The sequence below is a fragment of the Canis lupus genome, chromosome 20 (genome assembly GCF_003254725.2).
Source record: "Canis lupus dingo isolate Sandy chromosome 20, ASM325472v2, whole genome shotgun sequence".
NCBI classification, from domain to species: domain Eukaryota; kingdom Metazoa; phylum Chordata; class Mammalia; order Carnivora; family Canidae; genus Canis; species Canis lupus.
This window is the reverse complement of record NC_064262.1, coordinates 37,181,299-37,202,428: the sequence shown is the minus strand read 5'-3', so window position 1 is coordinate 37,202,428 and position 21,130 is coordinate 37,181,299. Positions and strand designations below refer to the sequence as shown.

The 21,130-nt window shown below is 41.7% G+C and overlaps 2 protein-coding genes and 1 long non-coding RNA gene across 18 annotated transcripts in view; 1 reads left to right on the top strand and 2 right to left on the bottom strand.

Annotated features, from left to right (window-relative positions):
• The window catches only part of STIMATE (STIM activating enhancer), a 49,523-nt gene extending 48,415 nt beyond the window's left edge, over positions 1-1,108 (bottom strand). The window contains exon 1 of the mRNA XM_025456148.3: positions 807-1,108. Within this exon, the coding sequence (XP_025311933.1) occupies positions 807-966 (160 nt within the window). The 5' untranslated portion in view covers positions 967-1,108. The remainder of the gene's footprint in view (positions 1-806) is intronic.
• A 1,368-nt stretch (positions 1,109-2,476) lies between these two features.
• Positions 2,477-21,130, bottom strand: part of SFMBT1 (Scm like with four mbt domains 1) — a 126,117-nt gene continuing 107,463 nt past the window's right edge. For 12 of the 16 annotated variants that reach the window (XM_049097845.1, XM_025456158.3, XM_025456157.3 and 9 more), the window contains 7 exons: positions 16,355-16,494; positions 15,504-15,613; positions 14,613-14,788; positions 10,831-11,009; positions 10,434-10,679; positions 9,403-9,531; positions 7,853-8,523 (listed from right to left, as the gene is read on the bottom strand). In XM_049097845.1, coding sequence (XP_048953802.1) covers positions 8,383-8,523; positions 9,403-9,531; positions 10,434-10,679; positions 10,831-11,009; positions 14,613-14,788; positions 15,504-15,613; positions 16,355-16,494 — 1,121 coding nt within the window. In that variant the 3' untranslated portion in view covers positions 7,853-8,382. Of the gene's footprint in view, positions 3,140-6,809; positions 6,907-7,852; positions 8,524-9,402; positions 9,532-10,433; positions 10,680-10,830; positions 11,010-14,612; positions 14,789-15,503; positions 15,614-16,354; positions 16,495-21,130 lie in introns of those variants that run through there. The other 4 variants (XR_007404162.1, XR_007404161.1, XM_025456164.3 and 1 more) reach the window with 4 other exon arrangements.
• Positions 17,919-21,130, top strand: part of LOC112665909 (uncharacterized) — a 38,947-nt gene continuing 35,735 nt past the window's right edge. Inside the window, exon 1 of the long non-coding RNA XR_007404163.1 lies at positions 17,919-18,072. This is a non-coding gene — a long non-coding RNA (uncharacterized LOC112665909). The remainder of the gene's footprint in view (positions 18,073-21,130) is intronic.

Sequence of the window (21,130 nt, the reverse complement as noted above, 5' to 3'; positions counted from 1 at the left end):
AGCCACTAGGTTGTCTGAGTCTCATGCAAAGGAAGGAAACTTGAAATACAAGTAATGGGGTGGGAAGGGCAGGGTAACAGCCAGGGGAGGCGAGGCTTGAGGTGCAACTTATTTAGGAAAGCCTGGGACAGAGATGGAACAGGTGGACCAGTTCAGGAAGAAAGGAGGGGAAGGAGGACACGTGGGTCCTGCTCCAACCAAAACAGAAAATAAAGCTGGGAGAAAGCAGGGGGGGGGCGGGGCAGGAGGAAGTAGTACCGGGAACCCGACGCATGGCCTTACGATCCAGGTATTGCAAAGTAGAGGGATTTAAAAGCCGAGGGGAGGTGCCGATCTTCGCGGAGTGAAGAGGCAGGAAAAAGCCCAGCGTCAGACCGGGGATTTAGGGATGCGGGTTCAAAGTGTGAAGGGGCGGGCAGGAGGAGACTCCGTGAGGAGGCACAAAGGATTGTTCCAGCTGAGGGTTCCGGGCCCCAGGCTGGAAAGTGCGGTGGCCTGAATCTGCGATGACAGGGTAGCAGGGGGCGAGTCCCGGGCAGTTCTCCCGGAGGAGCGGCGAGTGTGGGCTGTAGGGCAGGAGGCCGCCGGAACCGGGCGAGGGGCTCAGGACCCGTCCGGGAACGCCCGGCCCGCGCTCGCGGCCAGGAGGCCCCCCGCCCCCGCCCCCGCCCCCGCCGACCGGCCCGGGGCCCCAGGCCTCGGCTCTTCCGGCAGGAGGCTCCGCGAGGCGGGGCCGGGCCTGCGGGGCCGGGGGCCGGGGCCGGGGGGCGCACAGGGCCTGTGGGGCGGCGGGGTCCGGGACTCACGCATCAACGTGCTGAAGGCCACGACGCCGAGCAGCCCCTGCAGGAAGATGCCGAAACTGTGCATGAGCGCGCCGCTCTCGCAGCGGCCCGCCCCGGACGCGACGGTGGAGGCCGGCCCGCCCGGCAGCCCGCGGCTCGCGTTCCCGGCGGCGCCCTGCATGGCGGGCCCGGCGGAGGGGCGCGGGGCGCCGCGGCCACCCGCCCGCCCGGCCTCGCTGCCTGCGGGGGCCGCGCCGCCGAGCTCGAGGCCGGGAGTCCGAGCCGGGAGCCGGTGCCTCCGCCCCGCGGCCCACTCGCCGCCGCGCGTAACCCGACGTCCGAGACCGCGGCGCCTGATTGGCTCGGCCGGGCGCGGGGGCGGGGCTCGGCCGCTCCCGCTCGCCCCGCCCCTGGGCGGGGCTCCGGGCGGGGGCGGGGGCGGGGGCGGGGGCGGGGGCGGGGCCGTGCGACCCGGCCACAGGTAGAGCGGAGCAGGTGGGCGCCGGGACCCTGAGCTCCGGGCCGGGACGCCTAAATGCTTTTCCTTTCTAAGATGAAGACTTCATGTCCTGCAGGATTTATTAAAAATACGCCTGGGGTCCACCCTCAGATTCCGACTCAGTAGTTCTGAGGCAAGCAGGGCAGGATAATCCGCATTTTCAGCAAGCAGCCTAGATTATTCTGCAGGAGGCGGTGAGGAAAACAAGACTCTGCACACAGGCATATTCCTTCTAATCCAGACGTTTGGCGTCCTTCTACTTTCCTTGTTGGAACGAATATTGTATCCAAAAGCTCATTTTAGATTCGTCAATCAGGCCCGAGTCGATTTTTCTTCCCTAAACATTATGTAAATGATCGCTTTAATCCAGTCGCCGTCTTTTAGAAATATGCAAGGTTTATACTGAAAACGTGAACCTAGCCCCATCTCGTCCATTTTGAACGTGCTTCATAAAGTCCAATTGTTGGCAACTGCCAGTGTCTCTAACATCCCCCTCCACCATGCACTTTTACTCCCACCTGAACCCTTTGACTCCTTGGAACCAGCTCTCTACCTCTACTAGGGGTTAGTCCCTATTCTCCCATCTGCCCTCCCAGCCCCTGTGGCTCTTGTCCAGACACCTCCTATTGGTGCTCTCCAGTCCCTAGCCTTCCTGCTGCATCCACTTAATGACAGTGTATGCATGGTATTATTCCAGTAGACACTGCACTACAATTTGTGGAATAAATACGTATTTAGGGAAATTTCCCCCAAAGGACAGCCACCAAGGAATTCCAACAAAAAGGCTAAATGCCATACAAAAGCTTTATGGGTTAACAGGAATATCAGCCTGATTATCCAGAGAACAAAAATGGTATTGGCTCCCGAGAGCCAATTCTCTAGCCCTTCTCTTACAATGCGCTTTGCACCTCTGTGTGTCATAAATGGCATTCTAGCTGCATATACTACTGTTCCCCTTTCCCTACTGAATGAACCGCTAACTCACTACTGGTGCTTTGAGCCTGCCTGACCTCCGTCTCCCCAGTGGGCTTCCACATCACCTGGTGTATACTGCTCCACTACAACGTTTCACACTGCTACATTAGACATCTCTCTCTCTCACAGCTGAGCATGAGCCTCTTGAGGGTGGGAACTGGTTTTTAATTCACCCATGAATCCAGCATAGTGCCTGGCACAGAGAACATGGCAACACTTTTTTAAATTAAACTGAATTTTAATTTATAAAATTTAAAACTCTCCACAAGTATTGACCATGGGAAAATACAGAAAATCAGGTTAAGAAAATAAATAGGTAAGGGAAAATTGCATTACTGTCTTTAAGTCTAAGAAGGTGTCTTATGGGGATGCTCAACAGTTACAGTTCGGGTTCAGAGGGAACCAAACGAGAGGATATGTACTTAAAGCAGAAGAGATTGTGGGCTGAGTATAAGGAGACTGTTAATTGCTTGTAGATACAGGCAGCTTAAGGAAAGTTGCACACAGAGCTGAAGAATGAAGTTTTTGCAAAGCACTGCTTTGCTCATCCAGATGTGAAGGGATCCTTAAGGCCCGTTGCTGCTGTACCAAGGCAAATGTAGGCAAACAAGAAGCATTCTTCTGAGATCAGGGCAGATTCCCCAATGCCAGGAGCAATGTCGCTGTGGGGATATTCTGCTCTTCCTACCTTTCCTAAAATGCAATTCAAAAGTACCTAAATCCAAAGGGTAAAGATCAGACAGCAGGAGAGGGGGGAGAATTCTGGAAAGTTTCATTTTTTTTGAAGTAAAAAGGAACTTTCTCCTCTCTTCAGAGATGATTCTGAGGCCCCAATGGAAAGAGTTTTGAAGAATTTACTCTGGCCAAGATGTCTTCTTTGCTGTCAAATGAAGTTAAACATAGCTTAAGACCTGTTTTAATTCTCTTACAACCACTTAAAACTGTCATAATATACCACAAGTTATTATACACTCTTATTTACAAAAAACCCCACGCAAAATATTCATCCAAAATAATTATTTTTTAATCCCTTGAAGTTATACCCATCAAACTTGATGGGAGTTATTTTAATAGGTATTCTTGTGCATATTTCTCCTTAGTTATACTTTATCCTCAATGCATAACTTTTAAAATTAAAAGAAGAACAGCAAGCAGGAAGGATACAATGCAATATGCATTTTGTTTCATTCCAAACAAGCAGCTTTAAAAAAAAAAAAAAAAGCATAAACAAAGTGCATCAGTTCCAATAAGTTAGTATTAGAAAAAGGCCTAAGGACAGTGCTGGAACCAGCCAGAAGTCCCACCCTGGCAGGCCTCTGATTGTCTTTAGAGAATATTCAACCAAAAAAGGGAAGAAAGGAAGAAGAAATGAGCACTTAAAATCTCAAAAGAAGCATTCAAACTACAATTCCGTAGAGCCTTCTTACAAAAGGAGATAAGGAACTGTCCAGTTTTAACTTTGTCTGAACTTTGTATGGGGGTCCTTGAGTCATCTGCTGCGTGATTTGATTTACCCCAAAGGTAAATCCTCATCCTTCCAGCACTATTTGCTAACCTCCATTCTGCCAAGCGAGGAATGCAGTTAGGTTGACTAAATCATGTAGAAACCTGTCATGACTGAGTTTCCACACATCCTGAGAACAGGCACCCCCATCAGCAATAGTGGCATCATCTCACTAGGCAGTGTCATCCTTTGTCCCCCCAAATAGAGACTCTTGCTTCCTATGACTCAGGGTTCACACTTGACTGCTGGTGTTGAGGACTTGTCCACCAAGGCTGTAGATTGTTTCTCTTTTAAAACAGTCCTTTGTGATAGGCCATAGCACCAGGACAGACCGAAATAGTATGGTAAGTCAGAAAAGATATAAGGGGAAGAAGTTTTAGGCCTATTTCTCCATTCCCCCTCTCCTGGTTTTGCTGGTTCTTGTGAAAAATCTAAGAGTTCTGAAACACCAGAAGCAAGAAAATCTGTGCATTTACTGCCCACCACCTTCTCCACCTTCACCCTGAAGGCTGCCCTCAGAAACGAGGCTATTACCTATGTGGTCTGGAACAAGTACAGAGGAAACCCCAAGTAAGAAGGCTTAGAACCAGATCTGTGGACTGGGCTTTGAGTTTAGAACTCTTCTGCAAAAACTCCAAATCCACAGGTGGCTTACTTGGATAGATTCAAATTTCCAAAGTTCATACATTCTCACACAAGGAGTGAGAACCATCATAATTCACAAACAGAACATTATAAAGTGAATCAAGTCATGGAAGAATTACAGTTGCATGAAAGGGACTGATTTCTTTTTGGCTTTGCAGGAGACTTTGCTCTACAGAGTTTCTGTGTGAGACAGCACCACAACCATGACCATGACATATGGTTATTTATAGTGGACCCAGGACCAGAGACATTCAAATTTTAAAAGGGGGTCCCCTTGTTCCCACCAAGATTTATACTTGTTAGTGACGTCTTTTCCTTTATCTTCCTTAGGCCAAATGATAACACAGAACATTTTTGAGTTTACACACACACACAAACACACACACACACACAAATCATCCCTAGTATAGAGGACCATTGCTCAAACCCAATACCTGTTTCCACTGTTGATACTGAGCTCCTAACATCTTTCTCAGAGCTTCTGAGGTCAATCAAACCAGTGAATGGGGTCTTCAATATAAGTCTTTGGTCATAGGTGCCAAGTAAATGTGTCTGTGAGCTTTCCCAAAATTCCCATCTAGATAATGCTTACCTACTGTTAACAATTTCCTGATATTCTGTCCCCCAGAAATACTTTTTGGCTTGCGAGAGGGGGAATGGTTCTGAGTCCTGCCTATTGAAGGCCTCCTAAAGCTTTTAATCTGTATTCAGGTACTGCATTAGTGACAGGATTAATAAAAGAGAGTGAGAAAAAATATATTCAAGTCCTCAGGAAGCTTTGGTCCAAGGCCCTCTCTCTCACAGTGAAAATAATTTTATTTCCAGGATAAGAGGCATCTAAAGGCCAAGCTCTGAACTGGTTTTCCATGTCTGCCTCTATCATAATTCAATAAATATTTGCCAAGAAGTCCATCTCTTCCAGAGGCTGCTAAGTATCCTTCCCTGACCTCATGTACCCACAACACAGATGCTGGGAGCCACCTACACTGCTAAAGAGAGGCAGATAGATAAAGTCCCAGTAACACATCCCCTACATAGACACCTCAACTCTCCTTCCACTGAGGAAGACAAGGGCAGTTTACAAGGAAAATAGCATGGTTTCCAGAAGCCCCCAAAATACAGTCAAAATGTAACAGCAAATCTTCATGTACAATTAAAAGGTTTCCCTAACGTACTAACATAGGCTATTAGTGGTCGGTCAACTTCAAGGTCCAGGAGGCTGATACAGTTCATTCACCTGCTTCCAAGTTTGTCAATTCAGAATCAAAAAATGGATCATGGGAAACTTTCTGACCTCGGGCAGCTGTGGGACCAGCTGAAGGTGAAATTCAGATAAATGCAGCCCCTTACAATGTACCTCTCATAAACTAAAGAGGGTATCAACCTTTAAAAAACAAAGTTCATGTAACCATGTGTAATATACATTTTACCCCAACATGGTGAGTTACTATCAGGTTTAAAATCTGTTTTAGAATCAGAGGAATCAGACTGTCACTGTTGTCCAGTCAGGGCCCAGTGGCTTTATGAGGGAAATGGAGTCTAAATTTTATACTTAAAAAAAAAAAAAAAAAAAAAAGGCTGCCTTGTGCCAAATTCTCAAACAATTACCTTCTCTTATTTAATACTGGGAGTGAGGGTAGGGGTATATAATTTTTTAAAGTTGCCTGAGAAACTGTATCTTACCATGAAAATGCAAGAAATATTAAGGGAACCCAACTTAGAGTCAGCTACTCTCTAGGAGAAAGCTAAGCTTGAACAATCACCATATAGACAGAGAAGCCAGCTGAGCCCTGACTATATCCAGAGTCAAGACTACTCAGGGCTGTGAGTTTCACCTTTCCAGGCGCCCCCTTTACCTATGATTTTGGAGAAGGTAAAAGAGAGACAATATAAGGTATTCAATTGGTCAATTTCCTCTCATAGGAAGTAAATCTCATTTCCTTAAATAAAACGTTAATTAAGTCTAGATGTTTTTTTTCCCCTTGATCTTCTTGAAGGAACTCTCTTTGCCTTAGTGCCTTAACTGCTGAGTTCTCAGGAACTTTAATTATGTAAAAGATACGCCCCCTGCCCAAGTCCATGTACATAACACTAATTGTTCCCAAGCATAGGCATAGGCATAGAATTATTTACATTTTAAAAAACTGGATCTCTGAGTAAATTCAAACATATTAACTTTAACTTAAATGAAGCTTCTTTCCAGGTCTATCTGGTGGTAACCTGGGCAAAGAACTGAGGCTTTCTCATATGTGGTTTGGTTGGAGGGCTTGAGTTGTAAATGATCTAACGAAGAGAAGGTGCAGACTACAGAATGTCTGCCAATGTCCATAAACTGTTGGAGTGGAGGAGAGGAAGAAAAGTGAAAAAATCAACAATCAGTTTAAATTTGTAATAATATTACCTTATATTTCTATAGCTGTTTAGAATTCACCAGGTTTGTAGTTTTAAAACATTTTCAAATCTTGAAGATGAGTGATTAGGTTAAAATTTGCAGGTAACTAGGATGATTAAAAAAAAAAAAAAAACACTCAGCAATGCAAACCATTTAAAGGAAGCAATCTATATGCATGTCTTTCCTCTTTCCTCCTGGCTGGAACAGCACAGCAGATGCTATTTATTTCCTATAGTACCTAGCCGTGCAATCCTAAGTGAAAATTCACCTGTAGTTTCATGTCAACTTGAGCTGGGCCAAAAGAAACACCTATAAGAAAACCAAGTTGTTGCACTGTTGAGCGGGAATCCTCAGCCTGCAGATTACTTTCAATTTAAAGATTTAACCAAGAAGATGAGTAAATGTGACTAGGCAAAGAGATTTCCAGAATCCTTAACCACCTCTCAATCTTTATGCAGCCTCTGAGGACACAATGTTACAGAAACTCCATGCTCTGCATCACCCCCAGAAACGTTCTATTGTGCTTCTACCTTCTCTGCCTGGAGACATCGAGAAAGAAAGTTAAATCGGTTTTCCTATGGGTCCAAGGAACACCTACTGAGTCTTACCCAAAGTGAGGACTCTAGAAATGAAACAGACAAATGTAGAGGAAAGTAAACATAAAATAAGAGCCACTGAAGTCCCTCTGAGGACTGATGGGGAGAAAGCAACTAAACAAAAAAAACCCCACAATCTTTTGAGAGACCACCTAAAACAGGGAGCCCAAACTGGGTCCAGATGGGAAACAATAACAGCAGGGTTTTCATGTCAGGCCAGGAACTGGTATAAGTGCTTACATGGTATTTTTAAGAAAGCAAACAGTGTTTTCTTCCCTCCAGCTTCTGTCATAGTTTTAGTGTTCATGTAGCTTAAAAATGGCATCATACAAAAAAATCTTATACATGGCTGTAAGCTCAATCATCAACAGAGGTAGTAAACAAAGGAACTCCTAAGAATAGATTTTAAAATGGATCAAAGTGTGACTGTACATTCAAAACCCTAGAGCCACGTAATCATCCCCAAAATGAACTGTTTTAATTTAAAAAAGCTTAAAAACACAATGACAATGAAGCACTGATATGCCTTAGGCACAGTCCCAAATCAGTGCTGACTTAAAGCTATGTCCTCTCTTTCCAAGAAAGAGAAAGTAGAGAACAAAGTTCAATCTACAATGGGAAGGAACAGAACAGAAAGGAAACAACCATAAGGGTGCTTTCCAGCAGCCTAGATTATTCTTCGTTTTCAGGCCACACCACTAGAAATGCTTATTCTTCTTACAGGAGTCTTTTCTTCACAACCTTTATTTTTTTTTTAACTGCAATCTGCTGACCAAGAGATGCCCACATTTCCACTGGCAGAAGAGCCACTTCTGTGTAGTTTTTGCTTCCTCAGTGTGGGTCCTCCTTCCCTGAAAGTGCAAAGAGAGCAAGCCGACCTCTGTTGGGCCCAGAGCCCCAGGGCTGTTTCAGCTCCACTGGTAGAGCGGGGAGAAGGATTTGCTGCATTTGTGCTTCAAAGACACAGCTCACTTTGGTTGTCCTTCTCAGTTGGCAAACTGCTCATAGAAAGCAAACTTGATTCTCTCTATGTGGTGGCAGAGTTTGATGGCAGGGCCCAATTTTAAGTCCATGCACTCTTGAACAGTGGGAAGGGTAAGGAGCAACAGGGCCTGCCCGTCAATTTCCTGTTAAAGCATAAAATACACATTATCTATGATGTGCCCATGGATGGCTGGTCAATCAAGAGACCCCTGTTCCCTTTGGCTTGTGTCAAAATCAGAGTCCCTGTGCTTTCCCTGACTTACTTTTCCCCTTTACACAAGTATCACATAGATTCTTCTAAGTGCCCCATGCAGTCCTCCACATTAATGAATCTTTAGGTTAATGATAAACTTTTACTGAGGATTAAAAATCCATTCTACAGTTTCTGCTATGCAAAAATGCAGTAAACGAACCAGCTTTGTAATTGGCAATCAAATGTGCCAAAAGAAACATCTCTTAGAGAATGCTTTCTAAATCTGAAAGATAATATTAACTATAAACTTCACAATTTCCTACTCTGTAACATTCATAAAAGCCTAATGAGCTCTTCAAAGATGTTCAGCTTGGAATCCCCCAATCATCAAAAAAATTTTATTTTAATATTTGTTTAAGGTCACAGACTGTTTCAGAAAACTTGCCTTAAAACTGATCACCAATCAGTTTAGAACCTAACACATTACAGATGTTAATTACTTTTAAAAGCAAGCAAATCATTATTTTGGAAAAGAAGAGCACAATTAAGCATGGCATGTTTAATTTTAAGCCATTTAAATATCTGGGGGATGAAAACAAAGTCTTAAAGAAAATGGCAACACAATGATCATCTGCTTCAATTGTGAGGGAAGTCGGGAATCACAATCTTTTACAATCCTTTTATTTCGATTCCTAAAATGTTCTAGAACTACATTTCTTTTCTTTTGGATAGAAATATTTTTCTTCAGACTTGTAAATAAATTGCTATTACATCCACAGTCCTTTGCTAAAGAGACAAATTACTAAAAATCAAAGGTCTCTATAATTACCTGGTCTAGAAATATTCTCGCTAAAGGCGCACAGTCAGTGGATCTGATGAACCGGACAACATCTGCCACACTCCACTTCAAGGGGTTACTGTCCAGGTGAAGCCTCTCAGCAACTTCAATTCTTATTTCCTTCATTGCCCACAACAAAGCAAACCAAATGGTGTCAGAGCTAGTTTATTCTTAAAAAGTCTCTCTATATAAATTCATAATCCTTTGAGGCAGGCTTTAAGTGGCTTTAGGGCATGATTTCTCCCAACAGAGATGGCCAAGGTCCATAAACGCTAGGTACTCAGGAAATGATTGGCTTTTATAATAAGAAATATCAATGGGGGAAGAATGTATCTCAAACTTTCAGCACAAATAATGTGGACAATTTAACAGAGGAAAATGGTTTTTAACCTCCCCATTTGTTCCCTGGTCTATTTTGACTCACTGTCTGGTAAGGTGCTCCAATGAACAGGATGCTACTTTGGAAGGAAGAATGCTTAATTAAATCATCAGGAGAAATAATTTACTGCTTCAGTTATGGCAATACATGTAAAATGCAACCCAGTTTTAAAACAGTGACTTAACTGCCACTCTTGTAATGTGTATGTTCTATAATACGCATATATGTATATAATATGTATGTATTAAATATAAATACATTAAAAAATAGAACAAAATAGTTGATCTCCAAATAATCCTTGCAACTGAATTTGGAATTCTTTAAAAAGAGACCTGAGAAATTCAACTGAAGCCTGTACTGAAATGAATGGGGAGATTTGGGTGGCTCAGTTGGCTGAGCGTCTGCCTTCACTTCAGGTTACAATCCCAGGGTCCTGAGATCTAGCCCCGCATCAGGCTCCCTCTTCAGAGGGGACTCTGCTTCTCCCTCTATCCCCCACCCAGCTCATGCTCTCTCACTCATCCTCTCTCACATAAATAAAATCTTAAAAAAAAAAAAAATGGAATGCTGACATCATTAACAATCAGATTTTAGAAAACTCTAGAGACAGAAATAAAAGGCATCATATTTTTTAAATGGGTACCTTTGGTGAAGGAGGTTTATTCTCATCATCAGAAAATGAGAAAGTGCGAAGCTCTCTTTTTCTCCGTTGTCTGTCTGGAGGCAGTGATGCAGAGATCTCACTTTGGGTAGGTGAGGAAGAGCATGACTTCTTCTCTGACATTTCTGACTCTTCCTGTAGCTCGTCCTGTTGCTCAGATGTACTGCCCTCACTGAGGGAATCGTCATCTCCTTCATCTGGGTCCTCCTCATCTTCACCTCCACTTCCCTAGAGCAAACAGAGAAAAGTCTCACTGATATTTCTAACAAACCAGCTCTGTGCCACAAAACCACCTTCATTGGGCAGGGATCTGTGTCTGTAGTGTATGGCAGTGATCTCTCAGCTTCTAGACAGGATGGGTCCATCACAAATCTCGTACCTGGGGCGAGCCTGCTGGGGTGTTATCAACAGATGCAGAGGAGCGTTTCTTCTTATGGACAAAAACATTTTTCCGCCTCTTCCTCCTCTTACTGGCTTTTTTCAGGGCACATGCTAAGTTGCTATGCCCACCAGGTGGCCTCCCAATTCTTTTATTTTTCTTCTTTCCGTAATAGTGTGCTAAATGGGAATGACAAAGAACAATGAAGTAGCTTCATGGTTTCTGTACACCTCACACAAGAGATCCTACTAGCACAGGAGAAAACAGGTACACTGTGTTTGATTAAGGTTTAAATTATATAACCATGAAACAATCTTAACTGTCCAGCTCTCAAATGTGCAGTATACTTAGTACTGACAAATGCATAAACTTGAATAACCTTCCCTCTATTGAGATATAGAACGTCTCCCTTCCCCATCAGTCCCCCTCACCAGAGGCAACCACAACTGGATTCTAATTTCCATCAATATAGGTCAGTTTTGCCTCATCTTTGCAACATTCAGTAGATACTCTTTGGACAAGGTTTCTTTCATTCAGCATAATGTTTTTGAGTTTCCCCTCTGCTGTGTGTATCAATACGTCATTCTCTTTTACTGATGAATAGCATTTCCTTGTATAGAATATACTATTTTAACTACTCTCCTGTTGACAGGCACCTGGGCCATTTCCAGGTTTTGGCTGTTACTATCTGTCAATGAACATTTTTGCCCAAGGCTTTTAGTGGGCATATTTTCATTTTCCTTGGATAAACACTTAGTGATGGAATTGCTGGGTCATATGGTAGATGGAGGATTAACTTTTAAAGAAACTTCCAAACAGTTTTCTAAAAGGGTTACATAGTTTTGATGCTCCTCCCAACGGTAATGTATAAGAGAGCTAGCTGCCAATTTGTGGGACTGTCCATCTTTTTCATTTTAGCTAATTTAGTGAATGTCTAGTAATTTCTCATTATAGTTTAGATTTGCATTTCCCTGATGACTAACGATACTGAACATATTTTCATGTGCTTATCGGACATGTATGTATCTTTTTTATGCAGCATCTACTCTTTGTTTATTTTAAAAATGGTTTTCTCTTTCTCCTTCTTTAATTATTTATTGAGATATAATTCACAAAATAAAATTCATCATTTTAAAGTGTACATATCCAGTGATTTTTTTTTAGGATATTCAGTATGTTTGCAACAATCACCATTATCTATCAGAACATTTTTTTTTCCTTTTTAATTTTTTAAAAATTGAGGTAAAAAAAATCACATAATATACAATTAACCATTTTCAAATGTACAATTCAGTGATTTTTAGCATATTCACAATGTTGTATAACTACCAGCTTTCTCTAGCTTCCAAATTTCTCTTATTACTGAGCTGTGGGAGTGTTTACTATATCCCGGAGAGAAATTCTGGGACGCCTGGGTGGCTCAGCGGTTGGGAGTCTGCCTTTGGCCTAGGGCGTGATCCGGGGGTTCCAGGATTGAGTCCCACATTGGACTCCCTGAGAGAAGCCTGTTTCTCCCTCTGCTTATGTCTCTGTCTCTCTCTCTGTGTCTCTCGTGAGTAAATAAAGTCTTTATTTAAAAAAAAAAAAGATTTTATTTATTCAGGGGAGGGGAGGGAACTTTCTGAGAAGTTTTTAATTTTGTTTTTTTTTCCTCTTTATGTTAGTGTATTCTATGACCTCCTAGAGATCTTGAGGATATCCTTCTTGTTTTCGAGGAGCTTTAAAGTTTTAGCTTTTACCTTAGGCCTCTGATGCACCTTGAATTAATTTTCATATATAGTGGGGTAGGAGCCAAGGAGTTTTTTGATTTAGAAATCTAATTATACCAGTAACATTTATTGAAAGAACTTCCTTTTCCTGTTAAGTTTTTTATCTTTGCTAAAAATCACTTAACCATATAAACTTTGGTCTATTTCTGGCCCCTCTGTTCTGTCCCATCACTCTGTGTGACTATTTCAATCACCCCACTACTGATTACGCTATCTTTATTGTAAAACTCAAAGTCAGAGAGTAAGTTCTCCAACTTTATTCTTCTTTCTCAGGATTGTTTTGGCTATTCTAGATCCTGTGCATTTTCATATAAATTTGAGAATATAAACACAATTCCAAAAAGGAACCATATACATTCTAGCCTCTAAATATATATACTAGTTATATATTAAGATGAAAATGAAATATAACTTTTTGGCAAAAAAAATGAATTCTACAGGATATAAATCCATTTGATATCACTCAAATTACTGAGAAAAATTGTAAACACACTCTCCTAAAGTCTAGGCTTATATCATTGTGAAAAATAAATGTAGTCAAAAAGCTAATAAAATCTGCATATCCTCCACAGGCTCAAAAGTGATATACACGTATTTAGAGTATATTTCACTTAGCTACTAATACTTGCAATTTGCTAAACTAAGTACTGAATCTGACACTATAATAAGCTAACACCAATCCCTGCCTTAAGGAGTTTACAACCCAACAAATATAAATAGAAACTACAAGGTTGTTAGACTCCTATATGATTTTGCGATTCAAACACTGATTAGCAAGCTGATCATGCTAAATGACCTCAGATCAGTAGCATCAACAGTGTCTAGGAATTTGTTGGAAAAGCAGATGCATTTAGACCCCAGATACCCACAGACCTGATGAATCAGAACTTTCATTTTAACAAGATCCTCAGCTGATCTGCATGCATGATAAAGTTTAAGAGGCACAGGATTAGAGATCCCTAAAAGAAATCTTCAAATTTAACAAGGTAAAATCTTCCTCTGTATTAATTCTCCCAAATGACATCAGGGCTTGTAAAATTTAAGGAAGTAGGATCAGAATTTTGTCTGTGGGCAACAATGCCTGGACAAGGATTCCGAATTGGAAATTTCATCTTGTATGACTGTGTGTGTGTGTGTGTGTGTGTGTGTGTGTGTGCGCACACGCACGCGCACTCACATGGGAGAAGATAAGCAATGAGGGAACAGGTGTTGCTGTGACAGTCTGTGAGGCCCACAACTACCCTCTCTCCTACTGTTGATGCCTCCTAACCACCAAGGCTTCTTTGCTGCTCCTTCCAGACACAAAGCAAGCTTCTGCTCCTGCCTGTACTCTTGCTGCCCCCTGCCCAGAACACTCTCACCTTGGTTCTCTCTGGCTGGCTCTCTTGCTTCCTTCAGGAGCAGGCAGGAAGACTTCCCTAACTACCTCTGAACTACCCCACCTCCTAGCCTTCCTTACTCCCCACTCCCCTACTTTGCTTATCTTGCTTTGTATTTATCCATAGTACCTGTCCCTATGTGTTCACTTATGTATTAACTGTTTCCACATTAAAATGTAAACTCCATGAGTACAGGAATTTATTTTTCTTTACTGTAGCATCTCAATGATAGAACAGTGGTGGCACACAGTGGACACATAATAAATACTTGCAGCCTGTATGAAAGAATCACATATCCTTATCATATGCAACAGGTAATTTGTATACATTCTATATGTGCAAATTATTAGCACATGAGTCTGTGGGCCAAATATGGTATGGCCCTCAAGCTAAAATGGCTTTTAATCTTTAAAAGTGTTCTTTAAAGAAAGTGAAAATAAAAGACAGCAAATAAAACAGAGTAGAATATGCAGCAAAGATCCTATGTCTAACAGCCTAAAATATTCATTATCTGGTCCTTACAGAAACAGTCTGTATACCTCTGTTATAGGTGAGTATCTGCAAAATAAAAACTTTCCAAGATATAAAGTATGGTCAGCTGTCATAGTTAACAAATTTGAAAAAGCTGACTCACTATATTTGGTCTTTGTAAGCACAGAGCAGTTCTCAGAACATTTGTCCAGAACCATCCGTGGGCCGAAGAGATTCGGACAGCACTCCAGCTTGATGCAGGTTTGCCGGCAGAACTCAGTCACCCGATCTGCTGTCTTCACTACTTCAACAGTAGCCCGGTAACTCTTTCCTTTGTATCTGCCGTGGAAGACGCCAGAGACCAAGTTTACTGGGCTAGTGATTACCCAGAGAAAATCAAGTGCATTCACAGACCTGAAAAATATCTTTGCTTCTCAGATCAGTCTATGTCGTTTATAGTTTAAGAATTCTAAAAATAATGAGTTTATGCATATTGTACTTAAATTTATCTCTTAAGCTATGACAGATAAACGTTGAGTTTTTTATATTAGCAAGTAAGCCTCTTGCTTTCTGGTTTCTCAGTTTAAGGTTTTCAAATAGGAACTCCTACACTAACTACTGAAAGAAAAGTGACTTGCACTAAGGCTTTCCTTTATCCATGGGCAGTGATCCTCAGAGTATGGTCATGGGTCATGTTAACCTGTCAATGGTCATGCTGACAGGGTCAGAATATAAGAGTAAATGTTTATAAACTTACACAGTAATTTGCAAAGGTAATTTTATGGATCTTAAAATCTAAAAACAAAAAAAATATTCTTGCATTTTATGTCTTATAAGTTTCAAATTTCTTGTAACTCATTTTTACCATATTTTATAATAGTATTGGCTCAAGACAGGATGGAAACTTACAAAAGAAAATTAATCTAGTCCTTCACCACAATAGCTGAAGAAGAACAGGCCGAGGGGATATAATATTCTAACATGATGTGTGGCAGAATGGGCTCTGTGGCCTGTTAAACACAGGGAAGAATAAAGGGCAGAGGAGGCTACTCACTTGGCTTTTAGGACCTCCCCACATCCATGCCATACGGAGTCTTTGTCCAGCTGCAACTCTCGAAGGACACGACTGGGTTTATAGGCTGCATTGATAAGTAAAGTGAGGACCTGCATCCCATTTTTAAAGCAAAAATAGGAATTGGGAATGAGAAGAGCAGACCATCAGAATTTGTTATCTTGCAGAATGTCATTTAGGAGATTAATTCTAGTCATATTCATTAACAAATACTAACAAAATAATAATATTCAAGATATGACCACTGACCGAAGTTGCAAATAAGACAATAATCAGACCCTCTTAGACATTCAAAACATTATGGTCAGGAAGAAATGACTTAAAAATTACTCTGGTGTATAAGCTTCTGAATCCATTGCCAGTCATGGTAGACACAGAAGCTCGGCCTCCCCAGACCCTGCCTTGCCACCCTATGGAGTGAAAGCCCCAACAGTCCTTGTATCTGGTATGCCCAGTGCATGGCAGCCTGGCTGAGCAGCTGGGCAAGTCCAGCTGACCTGTAGCTTTATCATGGCCCCTGTGAGTGCCACACAGCCTCTGACTCCTAGACTACGCTCCCATTCATCCTAGCACCGCGTTCAGGAAACCTCTGACAAAAGCCCTTTCTACACTGGCAGAGGTGAACATGCTATATGAAGTACTACTTAGGTGAATGTTTCCTAAGGAGCACACATAATGACGTGTGTGGTTCTCAGAACAATATATGAGAAAAGTGACTGATTTCTGATAAAACTTAGCATTATCAAACATATGACATGTAGATCCTTGTATGAATGAGTCTATGAGACTGCTGTGAAATTTCCAAGTTCTTTTGCCCTAGGCAACAACCTTACCTCTCTGAGGACCAGAACACAGTTCCCAGGTCCTACACACTGAGGCAGCTCAGCGATTCTTCCTTTGTTAAGATATGGCCCTGAGAAGCAACGGTGGTTGAAGTATATCTTTGGACAGCAATATTTTCCATTAATCATAACTGGGAAATGAAGAGAAACAAATATTCAGAACAGTCATTTTCCATTCTGTATTTCCAAAGTGGATTACCAGGGCAGGGGGTGGGGGTATGTGTGGCAAGCATATCCACCATTATATAAAGTTATAAATTACATATTTGAAGCTTAATACACTGCCTGAGAGTGCCCGTGAAATACCTTAGACTTATAACAATTCTATTACAGAGATCATCACTCAAATCAAACAACAGCCTGAATTACATGTAGATTGACTTCGGGGTTAATGTGATGCTGTTTCAGAGTTCCACACTTATATCAATAAAGGAAGTTAAGGATTGACTTTAAGAACTCATGAGGATGGGGTACCTTGGGTGGCTCAGTTGGTTGAGCATGCAGCTCATGATTTTGGCTCATGATCTGGGGGTTGCTCTGCACTCTGCACAGAGTATGCTTGAGATTCCCTCTGCCCCTCCCCCAGGTAGCACATGCACGTACACACTCTCTCAAATAAATAAAATCTAAAACAACTATTAAAAAATGAATTAAAAAAAAACCCATGATGATTTATTTTTTAGAAAGACAGAGTTTGGGGATCCCTGGGTGGCGCAGCGGTTTAGCGCCTGCCTTTGGACCAGGGCGCGATCCTGGAGACCCGGGATCAAATCCCACGTCGGGCTCCCGGTGCATGGAGCCTGCTTCTCCCTCTGCCTATGTCTCTGCCTCTCTCTCTCTCTCTGTCTCTCAGTCTTTCATGAATAAATAAATAAATAAAATCTTAAAAAAAAAAAAAAAAGACAGAGTTTGCACGTATACACGAGTCAGGGCAGGGCAGAGGAAGAGGGAAAGAGAATCTTAAGCAGCTTCCCCACTCAATGTGGAGCCCCACATGGGGCTTGATCTCAAAACCCTGATATTATGACCTGAGCTGAAATCAAGAGTCGATGTTTAATTGACTGAGTGCCCAGGCATCCCATGAGAACCCAAGATGATTCTTGATGGTCAATTATTCAATAATCTATTCTGGAATGTTTCTAGGCAGTGAGGGTAAATATTTTCCAGAACTACAGTTTATCCCCTTAGAAACCACCAAACTAACATGCTGATAGTGCTCTATGAAGTAGGCACCCTCCTGTGTCTGGGATTCCTCAGAAGGCTGAAAGTATGCTATGAATACATCTCTAAGTTAAGTACCATGGGGTAAAAGTGGGCACAGAGACCCCTCTCTTCAACTATTTTTCTGTGTGAAAGCTATACTTCAATGTAATGTTTTTTTATTCCTTCATTATAGTTAGCAATTCCACTCATAAATATATGAAATTCAAAGACACTAAAGCATCTTCCTTTCCATATAAAGCAGAGAGAAATCCTACTGATGGACACTGTTTTAGGAAAAGAAATGTGTGCACTGCCCACTGCTGATAGGATTCTGAAGCACAGAATGTTCAGTCTGGAACTAAGAATACAGTCTCAGCACAGAGGGAGGACAGCATGTCTGTGACCACTTCTCCATTTGAACTCTGCCACCCAGATCCCCCTCTTCAGGATTAAGGTCCAGTATGCTCCCTCCTACTGGCAGAATTGGCAGTTTAAGGCTCTCAACTGTAAGTTATCCTGGAGTTAGCCTCAGCCTACCCTCTCACTAAAAGAGAGACACCTTGCCCATGATCCCACCCTTTGTGAGTAGGCAGGGAGCAACAGCCTACTTCCAATAACGGACCAAAGAGGGAGTACACACTGTACCTCCATTAGGGATGATTCTGAGTAGCCACACCAGCTAAAAGGCTCTCTTGTGGACCAGAAGAAATTTCTGTCACAAAGAGCACTGCAACTCAACTTCTCGCTCTGCCCAATCCTGCTTCCTTTACTGCCACCCCCGCCCCCTGCAGCTGTTCCCAAAAAGCACTTCCCAGTGAAATTCCTGTATGCAAGTGCACTCTCAGACTCTTTCCAAGGTAACCAGAACTATGACAAAACAAAAATCACAAAGAACATGGCTGAGGTCACTTGGAAAATATTAGTGTCTTAATTCTATAGTTTTAGTCGATATTAGAATAGCCAATAATACATCAAAATTAGAGTTGCCTTATTTTTTAAATTTACCTTACCTTTTGATACCAAATCAAAACCACAATGAGATTATCACCTCACACCTGTTAGAATGGCTATTATAAAAAAGAGGGATCCCTGGGTGGCGCAGCGGTTTGGCGCCTGCCTTTGGCCCAGGGCGCGATCCTGGAGACCCAGGATCGAATCCCACATCGGGCTCCCGGTGCATGGAGCCTGCTTCTCCCTCTGCCTGTGTCTCTGCCTCTCTCTCTCTCTCTCTCTCTCTGTGACTATCATAAATAAATTAAAAAAAATATATATAAAAAAGACAAGCAATAACAAGTGTTGATGAAGAGGTGGAGAAAAGAGAACACTGGTACACCATTAGAATGTAAACTAGTGCAGCCACTATGGAAAACAGTATGGAGGTTCCTCAAAAAGTTAAAAATAGAACTATCTTGTTATCTAGTAATTCCACTTCAGGTGGAATTTATCTGAAGGAAATAAAAATACTAACCTGAAAAGGTATCTGCACCTACCCCCTGCCATGTTCATTGCAGCAGTACTCATAATAGTCAAGACATAGAAGCAACCTAAGTGTCCATGGATAGGTGAATAGATAAAGGATGGAATATTACTCAGCCATTTAAAAAAATAAATAAATACTGTTATTTGTGACACCACTGAATGGACCCTGAGTTCATTTACTAAGTGAAACAAATCAGAGAGAGAAAGACAAATATCATAGGATCTCACTTATACGTGAGATTTAAAAAACAACAAAAAGACTCCAATTCACAGATACAGAAAACAGGCTGGTAGTTGCCAGAGGCAGGGGTAGAGTAGTGGGCAAAATGGGTAAAGGTAGTCAAAAGGTATAAACCTCCAGCTACAAAATAAGTCCTGGGGATGTAATGTGCAGCATGCTGAGTGTAGTAATACTACTAATATATTGTGCTTCTGAACACTGCTAGTAGAGCATAAAAGTTCTCATCACAAGAAAACAAATTTATAACTATGTGGTAGTAGATGTTAACCAGATTTACTATAGTGATCATTTTGCAACATATATAAATATCAAATCACTATGGTATACACCTGAAACTAATATAATGTTATATGTCAATTATATCTCAATTTAAAAAAACAAGAAATTTTTAAAAAGGTATTTACTAATAATGCTATTCTGCTGGGTACTCAAAAGATACCATTATGGTCAAGTGAGAGTTATCCTAGCAATGTAAGGATGATTCAACACTGGAAAAAAAATCTATCGCTGAAATTCACCACATTAATAAGCTTAGATAGAAAAATCATATGATCATCCAATGCTAAGGAAAATTATTTTGTCAGGGTGAACATATGTTTATGAACAAGGTTCCTAGAAAACAAGAAATAGAAAGGAACTTCTTAGCAGTTATATGCCAGTCATTTATTGAATAGAGAGAGTTTAAATACCTTCCTTTTGATATCGTGAATAGAACAATGGTGCCACTATCATCATGCCTGTTAAATACAGGGAAAAGTTCTAGAGAGCTATTAGGACAGAAGTAAACAAGTATAGCAAATTGGTTATTACACGGCAGCTCTGGTGGCTCAGCAGTTTAGCGCCACCTTCGGCCCAGGGCGTGATCCTGGAGACCCGGGATCAAGTCCCGCATCGGGCTCCCTGCATGGAGCCTGCTTCTCTCTCTGCCTGTGTCTCTGCCTCTGTGTGTGTGTGTCTCTCATGAATAAATAAATAATAATCTTTTAAAAAATTGGTTATTATAATAAAGGTAATTACTGTTTTGAAAAGGCCGTGATCCTCCACCTGTAAGTGATATCATGAAAAGGCAGTGATTGGAAAAGACAAGAATTTGAATTTTGAACTTGAGTTACATTTTTGACCCATCTACTCATAAAGCTATGTGGGCTCTCCGAGCTTTGATTTCTTTTCTTTTCTAGGCGTTTACTAAATGACATATAAATGCATCATCTGAGCTAGAATACACATAGCCAACATGCTAAGTATACAACCAGCAAAAATAGAGCGAAGAGCAGTTCCAGGGAGACTTCCTGACAAAAGGCTTTGGCCTCCAGCTATGATTCTTGCTTCATTTATCAGGCAGTGCCTCTGTGACAATCTGTTTTTCCAGTGGTTTATTTTTTTAATTGTGAAATATATACACACAATGTGTATACATCACATAAAATATTCAAAGAACAATAAACATCCACCTCTCAACCACCCAGCTTAGGAAAGTGCACGCATAGAAAGTCCCTGGCTCTTCATCTAAACTCAGGGATGAGAATATTGATCTCCAGAGCCCTTAGCACCCAACAAGTGATCAGTAGAGAATAAATGGACAGAAATATTATCCTAGAGATACTTATTAAACTACATACAACTTAGACATTTATAAGTCTTTTTTTCTTAATTTTTATTTATTTATGATCGTCACACAGAGAGAGAGAGAGAGAGAGGCAGAGACATAGGCAGAGGGAGAAGCAGGCTCCATGCACCGGGAGCCCGACGTGGGATTCGATCCCGGGTCTCCAGGATCACGCCCTGGGCCAAAGGCAGGCGCCAAACCGCTGCGCCACCCAGGGATCCCAACAATTATAAGTCTT